Genomic DNA, 17,534 nt, shown 5'->3' with positions numbered 1-17,534 from the left:
TCCAAAAAATGGGTTCAGTAGTGGGTTACGCAATGGAATGATTAACGCCCTCGTAACATCCAAAATTGGTACCCAATTGATTATTTGATGTCTTTATGTAGAAAGTTAAAAATTCGGAAAGAATTTAAAATACGATCGTTTTTTACATTAATGTATATTTTTTTTTGGAATGCTTAAATAACTCGAAAATATATTGAAGACTTTCTTATCTCGAGGCTATAAAACGACACGTCCCGTAAGTTAAGACATGACATTTCAAATCCTTGAGAATAATTTGGCCTTTGATTCTTACATATTTTAATTTTTGAAAGGATATTTAATTATTTGAATTCAACGAGAAAAATCGAAACCCCGTAAATTAAGATGCGATTTTACTGAATCTTTCAAATACAGAACCTTGCCTATTTTTGAAAATTTTATTTATATGTTCGGATAAAAATTAATGATATAAAATATTATGTTGATGAATGACGGTACAAAATGATGATATACGAATGAACGCGACAATAAAATGACAATAATGAATATACTAATGAGAAAATAAAAACAAAAATCTTTACATGTATATATACATAGCCTCGAAGAGAAAAAAAGAAAGAAAAAGAAGATAAAAGCAAAATCTGATCTACTTTTTTTTGTTACTTCGTATTGATTCTGTCGGGACTAGAGGTGTTCATGGGCCGGGCCGGGCCGGGTCCAGAAAAAAATTTGGCCCGGGTCCTAGGCCTGGGCCCGGGCCAGGGCCCGGCCCGAAATATGGGCCTAGAATTTTGCCCAGGCCCGGCCCGGGAAAAAATTCATAAGCCATCAATAAACGGGTCAGATCTTTAAGCCATCATTTGAGGTTTCACCATTGCCACTCAATAAACGGGTCAGATCCTCATCATCGTTGCAAACATCATCTGAAATCCTTCGAACAAATTCCTTTGGCTTCTGCATTAAAGATGACACCAATGTTAGAAACATGCCCGCCTAGAACAAGGAGCAATCACAACTGGTGATACTAAAAGCAATACACCGATTCTAACCTGGAAAATCGATTTAATGAGGGCTTCATCTTCTTCTTCTATTTTCTTTTCCTGTTACCATTATAACTTTGTAGTCAGAATCACAAAAGAGAAGAAATATAAGCATGCTAAGCGACGTGATTACTACTTATCACTTCAATCCACACTTGTATGTATTTGTACTCATCTCCCTCTCACATCAAGTATTAAGGTAAATAATGCAAGCATTCATAAATATTCTAATATCAGAGTTCAGATTTAAGAGAAATTACCTGATATGATAAAATTAAGTTGGCATATTTCAGGGGAAAGATTTATCCATAGAAAGCAAATTCAACTTTTTCCCCTATTTCCTAGGATTATGTATAATTAAAGAAATGCAGCATAAAAGTGTTCTCAGCGAAACCATAAATTCCATTCAGGATTCGCAATTGCAACCAAAGATGCACCTTTGATTTAGAAGAAACTGGAAATTTTCAAATAGAATACAAACGAAACACAATCGTGAGATTTCTATTCAAAGAAGCAGCTTAAGCTATTAAGAAATAAGTAGAAGTATCTTACCTTTTCTGCGGCAGTGCGTTGCAAGGCCTCCAGCATTGAATCTACGCTCACCGTAGCATGTCTGGACTGCAATATAAGATAGTAAGATAGACTACCATTAGCATCAGAGAAAAGAAAATTGTACCTATTCCCATCTTGATAGACAAATGTCTAACAGTAGACCCGTTAACAGACATTATTTTGGTCATATCAATCGAAACTCAACATGTGCTCTTCCTAGATTCAGATTCTAAAAATAAAAGACTCAAAAACCTGGTTCATTGACATCCACAATAATCAAAAACAAGGTTAAAGCTTTATTTTCTTTTTATAACAGTAATGTTGCAGTTATCTCCTGCATATTAAACAAAAGTTGGTTTAAGTGTTTAGCTACCTTCATAGACTTCATTTCATCAAGCGCAGCAAGGATATCCATCTCTCTTTTTGAATCCAACGTTCTGTTCTCCAAAGATTTCATCGCATCCCCCATTTCTTCAGATTCCCTTTTCCATCTCTCTTTCTCCGCTTCCTAACAAAAGGAAAGATGAAAGAATATTATTATACATATCCAGCAATGTTAAAAGAACTATAGCTACATTTAGCTTGATACACAAAGCTCTCACCGCATCTTCAGCACGCCAAGGTTCAAAATTTCTTGTTGCACCCGATTCAACAACATAATCTGAATTTTGTGGATCAGTCTTTATCGTCATCTCCGCAGAGCACTTGGTGCATTTGAAATAAAACCTAAATATTTGGATTCCCAAATATGTCTGCAAATAAGAGAAAAGTAACTAAATGCACCTCAATCATTAATTAGAGAGAAGTGAAAACCTGAAAGTTGTGTACTAACTACAGCATTTAACCACGTTATTTGGACTAAGTGTGAGTATAGTACAAGGCATGTGAAAGTTCCTTTTTACAATAAAATGCAAGATTTTAATTTCATATATAACAATGAGTTTACAATTAGTATTGCATTATAATTGTTTGCTCATCTTTCAACCAATTAACATGATTTTAATTACTATTACATTCTAATAACCAAACATAACCTCACAAGAGCATAAAATAACTTCGAATTATTGCTGCTTCTACGTATTTTTTTTCTTAAATTTAAAGTTAGAATGAAAAAAAAACCCTAATATTACTAAACAAATAAACCGAAGCTAAAGTGTAAAAAGAAAGCACAAAACAAACCTCGCCGATAACATTTCTCTGCGTGAATTGAACTTGGTGCCTTTATAAATATAGTTTCCGCAGGTATTACAACGTATGTTCAGCGGAAGCATCATACGAACCTTCATCTGTTGATTCTTCGGTCGCCGGACCCTCGGAAGCTTGGACGGATCGAAGTCCGGCGGGTAACATTTGTTCAGTACTTTTCTTTCTCCCATCTTTGAAGATCACAAAAGATTTTCGATCGGGATCTCAAATCAAAATATAGCAGAGCAATGCAGAGGCGGAGGTAGAGCCTAAGACAACTAAAAATCTTATAAATAAAAAGTAGAAATTCAATCTTCAAATCAAATTTAGGATTTTGAAAATAGAAAGAAGAGAAAAGAGAAAGGGGATGGGAGGAAGACAAATATTTTTTGTCGATTGGTATAATATTTATTTATTTGGATTGATTTTTTTTTAAAGAAAACTCTGGATTTTTATTCAAATCAGGCCCAAAATAAAACTCAACAGAACCAAAATAAACAAACCAACGTCAAAACATAGAATGGTCCAAAATCAAAACCGAAGCAGATAAAACAAAAGCAAAACAAAAGGTCAGCCCAAAACAAAGATCCAGCAAAAGAATCGACGGGTAGGCCTTAGAGACTTCTGCGTCCCAGCTGTATTCCTACGGATAACCCCCCCCTTGAAAACAACAAACCGTGTGGAAATAACGCATGATTCATAATTATCATCCATCAAATCCATCAGAAAACAGTACTATTCCACCTAACCTTCTTAAATACACCAGCTTAAACAGTACTATTCCACCAAACCTTCTTAAATACACCGGCTTAAACAGTACTATTCCACCAAACCTTCTTAAATACACCAGCTTTCTTAAAAACGCCAACAACCAGATTACTTCTCTTCTTCAGATGAAATCTTATACGAAAATGATTTTTATATATTATTACTAGTTAAATTCCATTATTAGTCCCTATACTTTATGAAAGTTATAAATTTAATCCATAAACTTTAATTTTGCCGCTTTTAGTCTATATACTTTTTGAATTTTAAAATTTAAGTGCTCACCAAAATGATAACTATGAAATATATTAAGTTTTGCTATTTTTAAAATATGATTCGTCAAAATTATTATCATATATGTAATGTTATGTTGTTCGTTATTTCTAGATATTACTCACTAAAAATTTAATTAATAATTGTAATTTTCATTAGTATTAAAATTTTAAATTTTGAAAAGTATCAGGACTTAAAATGGTTCAAATGGAGAGATCGAACTAAATTTATGACTGTATGCATAGTATAAAATTAGTAATTAAATTTAACCAATCGAATTTAACTACTATTTTTTGTGCAAAAAGCATAGGAACTAAACCAATCAATTTGAAAAGTAAAGAGACTAAAATTGATTAAATTAAAGTACATGAACTAAGTTTCACAACTTTCACAAAGTATAAAGACTAGTAGCACAATTTAACTACAAACATTTATATCATTATTTTATTATAATAAAATTTATTAAATAATATTAGAATTAATTGTATACTATTTTAGGGTAAACTACACAAAGTTCACTAAATTATTAGTAAATAACATTTTAATCACTCAATTTTAAAAAGTTACAAAATGATCACTAAAATATTATTTAAGTCATTAAGTTGTTATATTACTATTGTGTAGAGTTCTCTGTTCGCCCCGGCTACACCAATAAAAAATAATTCTCATTCTCTTTTTCTATAATTCATTTTTTTGAAATAATTTTGAGTGTCATAAATCTGCAAATCAAAATCTAAATAGTTTTCTTCTTCTACATGTCGATAGGTATTGATTTATCATACTGATCATCTGACCACCACTTGGAAATTTGCTAGCTAAGCTTTTAATAAAAACAACATAATTTGATGACTTAAATAAAAACTTTTAAATAGTCTAATGGTCTTTTTATAACTTTTTAAAATTAAATGCATAAAACGAAAACTTAATAATAGTATAATGACCCTTAGTGTAATTTACCCCATCCAAAATTACTTATTAATATTAGTTTATTGGTCTCTTGAAATTCTCGTCAGCGCAGGCAGGTGGTAGTTTAACGCTCATTGACTTTACAATTTGCATTTACCAAAAGCAATTCATCATCAAATCTCTCCTGCATTTAGTTTCCTTGACTCGGTATGATCTTTCACCCATTTCCATTTTCTGTTGCTTTTTACAAATGTTCTTCGGTTCTTTCATATAGAGTCAAGAGCTTTCCCTAACATTTCAAGCTTTTTATTTTTGAAGCAAAGATGGCTGAAGCTTTCGTTAGTGCTGTTGTGGGAGAAGCGGTGTCAAAAGCGGCGTCAGTTGCGGTTGAGATGATAAGCCTTGGATGGGGCTTCAAGGATGAGATTCAGAGGCTTGAAAACTCACTAGAAATGGTTGGAGCTTTCTTGCAAGATGCAGAGGGAAAGCAAAAGCAAATAAATTCAGTGAAGCTTTGGTTGGAGGGGCTCAGAGATGTTGCCTATGAGGCTGGTGAGGTCCTGGATGAGATTACTTATGAGTTTCTCAGAAGGAAAGTGGAGGTTGGGGTTCAGATGTGGAGAAAGCTACGAGACCTTCCATCTACTGTCATATTTCGGCACAACATGGCTAATAGAGTTAAGGACATCCTTAATTCCTTGGACCACCTTAACAAAAAAGCCAAAGACTACGGTCTCCAACAATTAGCCATAGATCAAAGAATTTTTATTCCATCAAATGTGGAGACAGTCTCCTTCCTGGATGACTCAAACATTGTTGGAAGGAAAAATGATGTCTCAAAAGTTGTTGACATGTTAGTCAGTCCCCAAGATGATCGAACTGTCTCTGTTGTGCCTATAGTTGGAATGGCGGGTATCGGGAAAACTACTTTAGCAAGGCTAGTCTACAATGATGTGGATGTGGAAAGGCGTTTTGATGTAAGATTTTGGGTGTGTGTTTCGGCTGACTTCAATGTCAAAAGAATTTTAAGAGAAATGCTGGAGCATTTTAAGGGGACTTCGATACCTCAAAACTTGAATGCTTTAACGGCGAAACTGAAGGGGAAGATTGAGCAGGCCAAAAGGGGAAATGAACAGATCAAATATCTTCTTGTACTTGATGATGTGTGGAATGTTGAACAATGGGATGAACTAATGTGGTGTTTGGAAGGGGTTAATAAGAATCGGGGGAATAAAGTTATTGTAACAACCCGCATTGAAGATGTGGCATTAAAAGTGGAAACACTTCCTAATCAAAGGCATCAGCCTGGAAAATTAAAAGATGAGGAGTGCTGGTCCATAATTCAAGAAAAAGCACGTGGAGACTCCCCAATATCTCCCAGCTTAGTGTTAATTGGCGAGGACATTGCTAAACAATGTCACGGTGTGCCTTTAGCAGCAAAAGTTATTGGAGGTACAATGCGCAAATTTGAAAAGAGTCGGGGTGCATGGTTGAAAATTCAAAAAAGTGATGTATGGGATTCGGTTAATAGTGTGCTAAGGTTAAGTTTCGATCACTTGTCTTCTCCATGTTTAAAGAAGTGTTTTGCATACTGCGCCATGTTTCCTAAAGATTTTTGCTTTAGAAAGGAGCAATTAATCCAACTCTGGATGGCTGAAGGATTTCTTGGCGCTTCTAAAGAAATGATGGATACTGGTAACAGATATTTCCATGAATTGTTATCAAATTCCTTATTCCAAGATGTGGGGAAGGACAGGTGCGGAAATATTTTGACTTGCAAGATGCATGACATGGTGCATGATCTGGCTTTGTCTGTCTCAAAGTTTGAGACTTTGATTTTCCAAGAAAATTCCAGTTCCAGCACAGATGAAGTTTCTCATATTCAGCATCTCAGTATTGGTTATGATGGGGAATCCTTACCAATACTTTTAACAGCTGTTGCTCCAAAATTGCACTCTTTGTTCTCAGAGATTGATGTGTTCAAGAAATTGTCAAGAACCTTCACAAGCTTACGAGTCCTAAAATTTTCCGGTGCTGATTATATTCTTGAGTTGCCTGCTTCCCTCGGCGACTTGAAGCACTTGAGGTATATGGACATCTCGAAGACTTCTATCAAAGTGCTGCCTCGATCCATAACCAAACTTTACATGTTACAAACATTAAGGTTCATGGGTTGTAGGGAAATCGCATTTCCAGATGGATTGAGAAATTTGATAAGCTTGAAGCACATCCATTATGACCAGCAAAGGTCTCAACCAATTGAGCTTCGACACCTAATTTCTCTCCAAACATTGCCAATGTTTTTTGTTAGGGATATCGAATTTCATCTTGATGCTCTAGAATGCCTCAACGAACTTGGTGGAGAATTGAGGATATGCAATCTGCAGAGTGTTAGGGACAAGGAAGAGGCTCGCAAAGCAAATCTACGGCTTAAAACAAAATTGTGCAAGGTAATATTCGAATGGTCAGAATTTAGCAATGACACCTGTGAGGAAGTGCTGGAAGGTCTCCAACCCCACTCAGGTTTGCAAAGCTTAATTGTTTGGAATTATGGAGGGGAAAAGCTCCCATCTTGGATGTCAAGACCCGTTCATGGTTCTAATATTGGTTCACTGCTTCTTGACAATTTGATGGAGTTGGAATTAAACAGTTGCATCAATTGTAAAAGTCTTCCACCATTGGGCCAACTGCAGAGTCTCAAGTTTCTTGCACTGAGGAATATGGGGAAGGTGAAACGCATCGGTAATGAGTTTTATTGCGATGGAAGTGGTCAATGTGAGATTGAGGTGTTTCCTGCATTAAAAACATTCATGCTACGGCAAATGAAAAATTTGGAAGAATGGACAGCAACGACAGCAGCAACCATGTTCCCTTGCTTAGAAGAGTTGCTTGTTTCTGATTGCCCCTTATTAGAAAGTGTTCCCCTGACGGGAGGATGTTTGTCTCTTAAAAAGCTCTGGGTTGAGGATTGTTCAAAATTAAGCCGTATAGGGGATGGACTAGCTACTTCCACGGTACTTGAGGAGCTAACTATAGTGAAGTGTGGAGATTTGTTCTCAATTCCAAATTTGAATGGGTTTTCTGCTCTTCGAAGTGTCTATGTTTCCGATTGCGGACGCTTGGGAATTGTTCCAATAGCAGGAATATGTTCATCTCTTGAAGAATTTTGCATTTCAGAGTGTAAGGAATTAAGCGAGATAGGAGGCGGGTTGTCTACCTCCACTTGTCTTAAAGAATTAAAGCTAAGTGGCTGTGCTAATTTAAGCTCCATTCCAGATTTGGAAGGATTTTCCTTTCTTCGAAATCTAGATATATCAGAGTGCAGCAAACTGGAAATTGTTCCAATAAGAGGAAGATGTTCATCTCTTCAAAAGCTTCACATTTCCTCGTGTCGAAAACTAAGCAAGATTGGAGATGGGTTGTCGACCTCCACTAATCTTGAAGAATTGAAGTTAAGTGATTGTCCTAATTTAAGTTCCATTCCAGATTTGGAAGGATTTTCCTTTCTTCGAAATCTAGATATATCAGAGTGCAGCAAACTGGAAATTGTTCCAATAAGAGGAAGATGTTCATCTCTTGAAAAGCTTCACATTTCCTCGTGTCAAAACTTAAGCAAGATAGGAGACGGGTTGTCGACCTCCAGTTGTCTTAAAGAATTAAAGCTAAGTGGCTGTGCTAATTTAAGTTCCATTCCAGATTTGGAAGGATTTTCCTTTCTTCGAAATCTAGATATATCAAAGTGCAGCAAACTGGAAATTGTTCCAATAAGGGGAAGATGTTCATCTCTTGAAAAGCTTCACATTTCCTCGTGTCAAAACTTAAGCAAGATAGGAGACGGGTTGTTGACCTCCAGTTGTCCTATAGAATTAAAGCTATGTGGCTGTGCTAATTTAAGTTCCATTCCAGATTTGGAAGGATTTTCCTTTCTTCGAAATCTAGATATATCAGAGTGCAGCAAACTGGAAATTGTTCCAGGAAGGGGAAGGTGTTCATCTCTTGAAAAGCTTCACATTTTCTCGTGTCAAAACTTAAGCAAGATAGGAGACTGGTTGTCGACTTCCACTTATCTTATAGAATTAAAGTTAAGTGGCTGTGCTAATTTAAGTTCCATTCCAGATTTGGAAGGATTTTCCGTTCTTCAAAATCTAGATATATCAGAATGCAACAAACTGGAAATTGTTCCAATAAGAGGAAGATGTTTATCTCTTCAAAAGCTTCACATTTCCTCGTGTCAAAACTTAAGCAAGATAGGAGACTGGTTGTCGACCTCCACTTATCTTGAAGAATTGAAGTTAAGTGATTGTCCTAATTTAAGTTCCATTCCAGATTTGGAAGGATTTTCCTTTCTTCGAAATCTATATATATCAGAGTGCAGCAAACTGGAAATTGTTCCAATAAGAGGAAGATGTTCATCTCTTCAAAAATTTCACATTTCCTCGTGTCGAAAACTAAGCAAGATTGGAGATGGGTTGTCGACCTCCACTATTCTTGAAGAATTGAAATTAAGTGATTGTCCTAATTTAAGTTCCATTCCAGATTTGGAAGGATTTTCCTTTCTTCGAAATCTAGATATATCAGAGTGCAGCAAACTGGAAATTGTTCCGAGAGTAGGGCAGTGCTCGTCTCCTAAACTGTGTCACGTTCTTACACGTGGAATAATGACACCGTGTCTCGTCCCTATGCCCAGAAAATTGAGGATAGTGAACTGCCCGAATTTGAGGTCCATTCCAAGTCTATGTCACTATTGTCTCACTGAATTAGACTTCACTGGTTTAGGCAAAAGCTTAACTTGTCTGTTAGATTTGCTGCAATCCTACACTCTCGTTCACAATCTGACACTATCTGATTTGCCTGATCTAAGATCGATTCCAGAAAGTTTGGGGAAATTGCGTTTTCTCCGTCATTTAACAATCAAACAGTGCCCAACATTGAGGAGCATTCCAAATGACTGCCTTGGCAGCCTTACTTGCTTGAGAAGTTTAGATATTGGTGGTTTCTCAGAAGAGCTAGAAGAATTCCCAGGTTTTGATTCCATCCGACGCCTCAGTGCCTCCCTTACAGAGTTGCGATTGCGTGGATGGGCAAAGCTAAGTTCTCTTCCTTACCAACTCCAACACCTCACTGCCCTTGAACAGCTGGAAATACTGACATTTCACGGCATAGAAGCCTTGCCTGATTGGTTGGGAAACCTGTCCTCTATAAAGCGGCTGGGAATCGATTCATGTGATAAGCTCGTGTATCTGCCTTCTGAACTTGTTAGGCGAGGCCTCTCCAAAGTTATAGCATTTCAAATTTCAGCGTGTCCTCTATTAGACATAAGAAGGTCCAAGGAATGCAGCTCCGAGTAGTTCAATATTTCCGTCATTCGTAGAACCCCAATTAAGAGAAAGCGGTAAGTTCAATATCTAAAACCAAAACATCTGTACTTTGGGCATTTGATAAAAGTATATCATTTTTCTCTAAATTGTTCTTCTCCTTGTTCTTTTCATCCTAAAATCTTGTCTAGTTTCAAACTGAACTTTCATTTCTTTTTTGTGGCATTTTTGCCAGAACTTTACAGGATTTGGATGGATATGAATGATTCATTGACTTATCATCTCAGAAGTAAATATATAGATAGAAAAGTAAGTTCTTTTTCTTATACCCATTTCTTTTCGATAAGTTCTTTTTCTTATACCCATTTCTTTTCAATGCAATTTACATCAGTTCATTCTTCCTGTGATTATCTTTGCAATTTAGTAGACAACCCTGTAATTTTGCTTTGACAAACATTTCATGGATATGACAAGTCCCTTTGTATATATAGTCATTTGGCAATTCTTTTAAGTATTTGGTCGGTTTCTCCATTTAGACAAGATATTTCCCTTCAGCTTGGTAGGCTTATTTATTTATTTTTTCTTTTTAAAAAATAAGAGGTTATTTGTTCACAAATTTGCAGGATTCACTAATTAGCTTGTACAGCTCAAAGACTCATCAGTCATAAAGAGAACGTAGAAACTAAATTTATCCATCGAAAAGTAAGTTCCGGTCACAATTTCTTTTCCATGTAATTGATGACACTTGTACAATTTATTAACTTTTAATTTTGCTTTGATGAAGACTACTTAAAAATTTATTTTCAAATTTTAATAAACTATATAATTGAACATTCTTTGTGTTTTGACCACTTGTTTTACCTTGCTTATGAAGTCTTTGGTTTCACAACTTATCTGAAGCATTAAGGATTACTATGTACAAAGCTCTAGTCACATCTGTGAGGTATTCATTATCGTTCTTGTCTTCTTGCAGCCCATTCTTAGTTTGCTTCCAATGGAAGTGATGGTACTACCATCCTTGTTTCATTTTTACCCAAATCAGCAGTTCTTGACAACATATCACGTACTTGTTCATTGCAACCAGCCTATCTTGCCGCTTTACCTCCGTTCTCTCTGTTTTCTAGAAGGCATGAACTATTATAGTAGGTCAACTAAACAAAGAATACTGCTTATGAAATTTTTTCAAAACTCAACTCACTAGGTAATTATCATTGTTTATGCATTTTGATCACTTATTGTTAACTTGTTTGTAATGTCTGTGGTCATGCAACATTTGCTAAATATATCTCCCTACTTGTCTGAAGCATCAAGGATTATGAATAAGGGTTCTCATGAGATCCAACTGGAATTTAGCCTTGTTCCTGATGGAAGCACTTAGGATAGCCACCCGTTATGGTACTAACCTTGTTACATGTTTCTCCAAGTCAGCTGTCCTTGACAAACATATCATATGCTTGTTCATCATATCTTGCTGCTTTACCACCATTCTCTTTCTTAACCTAGCCTTTTGCATTTTGGCAGGCAAAGTGTCTCCCTGCAGAGAAGTGGTGTTACTTAAGATCATAGAGGAAGTCTCTTGCAAGAATCTTCAATATGAGAGATCCAGGCATGCTTCAGATAGGTCAGTGATGAGTGATGACCAACTTAAGTTATAATCTGAGGATTAAACTTTTTTTCTCTACGTAAAGATTTATGATTTTGCTTTATCAGATGAGCTAGTGAGCTAAATGGCCTCAGCCAAGACCAGAGTGGCCCAGCACCGTACATGGGGTATTGGAAAAGGTCATATGGTAATGGTGTGACTACTTGATGCTATTGAGCTGTGTTTGATTGCAGTCACAGAAAAGGTCCAAGTCAGCTGTGACTACTTGTACAGATTTAGTTTTGTTGTACATAAAATGTTTCTGACAGATTAGCCGGGAAAAAGCTGCATTTTTCCAAAAGGCATAGACTATTATAGTAAGTCAACTAAACAGGAAGACTGCTTATGAAAAATTTTCAAATTTCAACTCACTAGGTAATTATCATTGTTTATGCATTTTGACCACTTCTTTTGCCTTGTTGTCTTCAGTCATGCAAGTCACCTAAGTATTTCTCCTACTTGTCAGAAGCCTCAAGGATTGTGAATAAGGTTTCTCGTGATATCCGACCGGAATTTAGTTCTGTTCCCGAAAGCCATTCTGGTTCTGCTCCTGAAGGAAGCACTTGCGATTGCCATCCCGTTATGGAACTAACCTTGGCTACCCAAATCAGCTGTCCTTGACAACATATTGTATGCTTGTTCATTGCAGCATCTTGCCACTTTACCACCATTCTCTTTCTTAACCTATTCCTTTTGCATTTTTGCAGGCGAAGTGTCTCCCTGTAGAGAAGTGGTGTTACTTAAGGCAAATAGAGGAAGTCTCCTGCAAGACTCTTTGATATGAGAGATCCGGACATGCTTCACATAGGTCAGTGATAAAACAACTAAAATTCAAATCCAAGGGTTAAAATTTTTTCTTCATGTAAAGATTTATGATTTTGCTTTATCTGATGGGGTAGTAAGCTAGAAGGCCTTAGCCATGACCGGAGAGGACCAGCACCAAATATGAATGGAAAAGCTATTCACAAAGGTACTTTTCCTTCATAGAATTTCTAGGATCTAAAACTTATTGAGTTCACCAATTGGATTGCCTTGGAATTAAAAATAGTAACTTAGTTGATCATAAATACTGTGTTTGGATTTTATCAGGAAAAGGAGCTAGCATCTGTGTATCGAGCTAAGTTGAAGATTTAAGCTTTCAGGTCATAATCCAAAATCATCAGAAAAAAAAGTTGGCTACCCTGTATTTATATCAAGCAAAGAGAGCTTGTTAGTGCCGATTATAATTGTCAGCTTCAATGGTGGTACATCAGTGCAGACTTTACATGCGAGAATCAAGCCAAGTAAAGATTGTTTCAATACAATCAAAGTTCTCTTAAATAGAAGATTTGATCTTCAAGGAATTTGATACAGTAAGATGTTTTTAGTGAGATTAGCGAATGTCATTGATTGTACTTGAACGCCCCTTTTATGTATATATAGTGAACGACTAGTGTAGGTTAATTGTAGAAATTGGAGAGCATTTTATTTGTTAAATCAGGAACTACTTTTTTTAGTGCAAAATTGTGAGTAAACTGAATATTGTTCATCAGCTTGGATCTAAGCTTGCAAGGGGAAAAGATTTAGAGGGAGAGTTATTTAGTTAGAAGTATAGGACTGAAGCTATAACTTGCTGAGTGAGTTGAGTTAAATCATAACTTGTAACTGTTGTTATAGTGGATTAACCTCTGAGCAAGGCTCCTCAGACGTAGGAAATTTCCAAACTGCGTAAACAATTCTCATATCCATCTCTATTGTTCTTCTAGTAGTTACTTTGTCCAGCTACAACTAAATGAATATTTAATAAGCAAAACCCGCAATTCTCAAAGCTTTCATCTTTCATCCATACATCCAAAAGCGAGACGAAGAAAGTAATTATCAAAGGATATGCAAACTTCTTTCATTTATGGAAGGTCCAAAATCTCTTCTCGAAGTCCTTTGACACTGAAAATTTAGGTTTTCGGTAAAAGCTTAGAGTTCGGATGTTGATGATCAATGGTAAAATTACGGAAACACTTGCATTAGGAGTTATATTATTGTAACCTTTAGGAAACTAAAAGCAGCCTAACAGTGCGGAAAAAAAAAGAGGACCGTTGAAGAAGCAAACCACCGCCTTTAATCGACGAAGGAAAACCGCACAAAAAGAACTTCTGCTTGAGTTATTTTTTAAAAAATAAAGACAAAAGGAAAACTTTTTAAAGTTAAGTGGACAAAACGTAAACATAATAATAGTATAAGGATCTTGAATGTAATTTACCCATTTCAATCATCTATTGCTTTTCGTTTCCTATTGTTCTTCGCTTCTCTGATATAGGGTTAACAGTTTTTTCTAACATTTCAAGCTTGTTATTTTGAAGCAAAGATGGCTGAAGCTTTCGTTAGTGCTGTTGTGGGAGTAGTGGCGTCAAAAGTGGCGTCAGTTGCGGTTGAGAAGATTAACCAAACCAGGTTAATGAACAAATGAATCATGAAAATCCGTACTTTCAATTCCCTCCAGTTCCAAAAATCTCATCTCCAACGATCTTACCCTTCTTCTTTTCACCGTTTTCAAACCTCAGCTACTTCAAGCCACGCCAAAAAATCCAACCCTTTCCTCAGCTTAGCCCAAGACCCCAATCCCACATCATTCTCTGTTCCCTACTACTCTAAACTCTTGTCAAAATGCAATGCCTCCAAGACCCTATATCCAGGCATGCAAATCCATGCCCATGCACTCAAATTTGGTTCAACCAATGACCCCAAAAGTAGGAACTTTTTGATCAGCTTGTATGCAAAACGAAAACTTTTTGGCTATGCCAGGAAACTGGTCGACGAAAGTCCTGAACCAGACTTGGTTTCTTGGTCTGCTTTGATTTCTGGATATGCCCAAAATGGGCTTGCTAGAGATGCCATTTGGGCTTTCCATGAGATGCATTTGTTGGGTCTTAAGTGTAATGAGTTCACTTTTCCTAGCGTTCTAAAAGCTTGTGCTTTTACAAAGGATTTGGAGTTAGGGAGGCAGGTTCATGGAATTGTGGTGGTTAACGGGTTTGAGTCTGATGAATATGTAGGTAACAGTTTGGTTGTCTTGTACTCAAAATGCGGGAAATTTGGTGATTCGAGGAGGCTCTTTGAGGATATACCTGAAAGGAGTGTTGTTTCATGGAATGCATTGTTTTCTTGTTATGTGCAGAGTGATTACTTTGGTGAAGCTGTGGAGTTGTTTCGTGAGATGGTTTTGAGTGGAATAAGGCCTAATGAATTTAGTTTGTCTAGCATGATAAACGCCTGCACTGGGTTGGAGGATAGTGGTGAAGGAAGGAAAATTCACGGGTTCTTGATAAAGCTAGGTTATGATTCAGATCCTTTCTCGAAGAATGCACTTGTGGACATGTATGCAAAGATAGGGAATCTTGAGGATGCTGTTGTCGTGTTTGAGGAGATAAGGGAACCTGATATCGTCTCTTGGAATGCTCTCATTGCTGGTTGCGTTCTTCATGATAAGCATGATTCTGCTTTAGAGTTTTTTGGGCAAATGAGATTATCTGGAACACATTCAAACATGTTTACCTTGTCGAGTGCTCTAAAAGCTTGTGCTGGCATCGGTCTCAAGGAATTGGGCAGACAGTTGCACTGTAACTTGATAAAGCTGAATGTAGGATCAGATCCTTTTGTGCATGTTGGACTTATAGACATGTATTCGAAAAGTGGTTTGATGAACGATGCAAGAATGGTTTTTAATTTGATGCCAGACAAGGACTTGATTGCATGGAATGCTGTTATCTCTGCGCATTCACAAAATGGGGAAGATATGGAAGCTCTATTGCTGTTTCCTTTGATGCATGAGGCAGGAGTTGGATTCAATCAAACAACATTATCGACAGTCCTCAAATCCGTTGCTAGCTTGCAGGTGAACTATGTTTGCAAACAGATTCATGCACTCTCTGCAAAATCAGGATTTGAATCTGACCGTTATGTTGTAAACAGCCTTATTGATGCATATGGAAAATGTGCCCTTCTTGAAGATGCAACAAGAATATTCAGAGAGTGCTTGATTGTAGATCTGGTGGGTTTCACATCTATGATCACAGCTTATTCTCAGTCCGGACAAGGTGAAGAAGCTCTTAAGCTGTATCTAGAAATGCTAGATAGAGGGATAGAGCCGGATCCATATGTTTGTAGTTCACTCCTAAATGCATGTGCAAATCTATCAGCATACGAGCAAGGGAAACAAGTGCATGTTCATGTCTTGAAGCATGGATTTATGTATGATAACTTTGCAGGAAATTCTCTCGTGAACATGTATGCCAAATGTGGAAGCATAGATGATGCTGAACGTGCATTCTCTAGTATTCCTGAGAGAGGAATAGTCTCATGGTCTGCAATGATAGGAGGACTAGCTCAACATGGGCATGGGAAAGAAGCACTACGGGTTTTCAATCAAATGCTTAAATATGGTGTTTCACCCAATCAGATAACTTTGGTCAGTGTGCTTTGTGCTTGTAACCATGCTGGTTTGGTTACTGAAGCCCAAAATTACTTCAGATCAATGAAGGAGTTATTTGGATTTGAACGTATGCAAGAGCATTATGCTTGCATGATTGACTTACTTGGTCGAGCCGGGAGATTAGATGAGGCAATGGAACTTGTAAATACCATGCCTTTCCAAGCGGATGGCTCAGTTTGGGGTGCACTTCTTGGTGCTGCTAGAATCCACAAGAATGTTGAGATTGGCCAACGTGCTGCAGAGATGCTTTTGATTCTTGAGCCAGAGAAATCTGGTACCCATGTTCTTCTTGCTAACATATATGCATCAGTTGGCATGTGGAATAATGTAGCAAAGATGAGAAGACTCATGAAAGACTGTAACGTGAAGAAAGAACCCGGGGTTAGTTGGATTGAGGTTAAAGACAAGATATACACTTTCATAGCGGGAGACCGAAGCCATGTTCAGAGTGAAGAAATCTACGCAAAGCTTGATGAGCTAAGTGAGCGTTTGAGCAAAGCCGGGTACATCCCCAAGGTGGAGTTTGATCTTCATGATGTGGAACGGGATGAAAAGGAAAAACTTCTATACCACCACAGCGAAAAACTTGCAGTAGCCTTCGGGTTGATTGCCACTCCGGCAGGAGCTCCAATTAGAGTTAAAAAGAATCTTAGAGTCTGCATGGATTGCCATACTGCATTCAAATTCATTAGTAAAATTGTGTCCAGGGAAATTATTTTGAGAGACATCAACAGATACCACCATTTTAAAGATGGTTCATGCTCTTGTGGAGATTATTGGTGATAATATTTTTTTCATGAGTATTGATACTTTGGCATTTAATGCCTCAATTTAGTGACCGTTATCCCTTTTAACATCGGTGAATTTCATCGATACCTGATTAAAAGTATTGACACTTTAGGTATGTACAAATTAGAGCATTTTTTTGTTAAATTAGGAATTACTTTTTCATTGAAAAATTGTAAGTAAACTAAATTGTGTCCGAGTTTTCAAGAGGGAAAGACTAAGAGGAGGAATTATTAGTTAGAAGTATAGAGTGAGACTGTAAATTGCTGAGTGTGTTAAATCACAACTTGCAGCTGTTGTTATGGTGAATTACTCTCTAATTAAGATCCTGCATATGTAGAAAACTTTTGAACTGCGCAAACAAATTCTTGATCTCCATCTCTATTTTTTTTCTTTCAAGTTACAACAAAACGAAAATTAAACAAGCAACATCAACGGATTCTCAAAGCTTTCATCTTTCATCCTTACATCCAAAAGGGAGAAAAAGGTAGTTGCCAAAGGATGTGCTTGATGAACCACAAAGAAGTTTCAAAATGAATGGGAAAAAATAACCCTTGGAGAAGCAAACCACCACCTTTCACCAACGAAGGAAAACCACACAAAAAGTACTTCTGCTTGAGTTATTT

General features: G+C 36.8%; 1 protein-coding gene and 1 pseudogene across 14 annotated transcripts; one reads left to right on the top strand and one right to left on the bottom strand.

The window, feature by feature from the left end:
- Nucleotides 1-509: 509 nt before the first annotated feature.
- Nucleotides 510-3,139, bottom strand: LOC107903344 (splicing factor YJU2-like; annotated as a pseudogene).
- Nucleotides 3,140-4,782: 1,643 nt separating this feature from the next.
- Nucleotides 4,783-17,151, top strand: LOC107903203 (pentatricopeptide repeat-containing protein At5g04780, mitochondrial). 14 transcript variants are annotated; one of them, XR_005909986.1, is made up of 12 exons: nucleotides 4,783-4,907; nucleotides 5,024-10,092; nucleotides 10,251-10,324; nucleotides 10,639-10,717; nucleotides 10,989-11,216; nucleotides 11,320-11,410; nucleotides 11,537-11,636; nucleotides 11,726-11,974; nucleotides 12,087-12,287; nucleotides 12,365-12,465; nucleotides 12,557-12,627; nucleotides 12,747-13,185. XR_005909986.1 is itself a non-coding variant. In XM_041087931.1 (10 exons), exon 10 carries the CDS (start codon nucleotides 14,104-14,106, stop codon nucleotides 16,903-16,905), a length of 2,802 nt encoding a protein of 933 aa, XP_040943865.1. In that variant the 5' UTR covers nucleotides 10,250-10,324; nucleotides 10,639-10,717; nucleotides 10,989-11,216; nucleotides 11,320-11,410; nucleotides 11,537-11,636; nucleotides 11,726-11,974; nucleotides 12,087-12,287; nucleotides 12,365-12,465; nucleotides 12,557-12,627; nucleotides 12,747-14,103; the 3' UTR covers nucleotides 16,906-17,151. The 14 variants fall into 14 exon arrangements, 2 of the variants coding, with proteins under 2 accessions (XP_040943865.1, XP_040943866.1); XR_005909996.1 differs by having other exon boundaries at nucleotides 4,800-4,907; nucleotides 5,019-10,092; XR_005909992.1 differs by having other exon boundaries at nucleotides 4,809-10,092; nucleotides 11,726-12,032; nucleotides 12,127-12,287.
- Nucleotides 17,152-17,534: the final 383 nt, after the last annotated feature.

The sequence above is a fragment of the Gossypium hirsutum genome, chromosome D02, assembly GCF_007990345.1.
Source record: "Gossypium hirsutum isolate 1008001.06 chromosome D02, Gossypium_hirsutum_v2.1, whole genome shotgun sequence".
Taxonomy (NCBI): Eukaryota; Viridiplantae; Streptophyta; class Magnoliopsida; order Malvales; family Malvaceae; genus Gossypium; species Gossypium hirsutum.
The sequence above is the reverse complement of the archived record's forward strand: the minus strand, read 5'-3'. Positions and strand labels throughout refer to the sequence as shown.

Coding starts and splice junctions, on each gene's coding strand:
- LOC107903203 (XM_041087931.1), top strand. CDS start 14,104: ATGAAAATCCGTACTTTCAATTCCCTCCAGTTCCAAAAATCTCATCTC.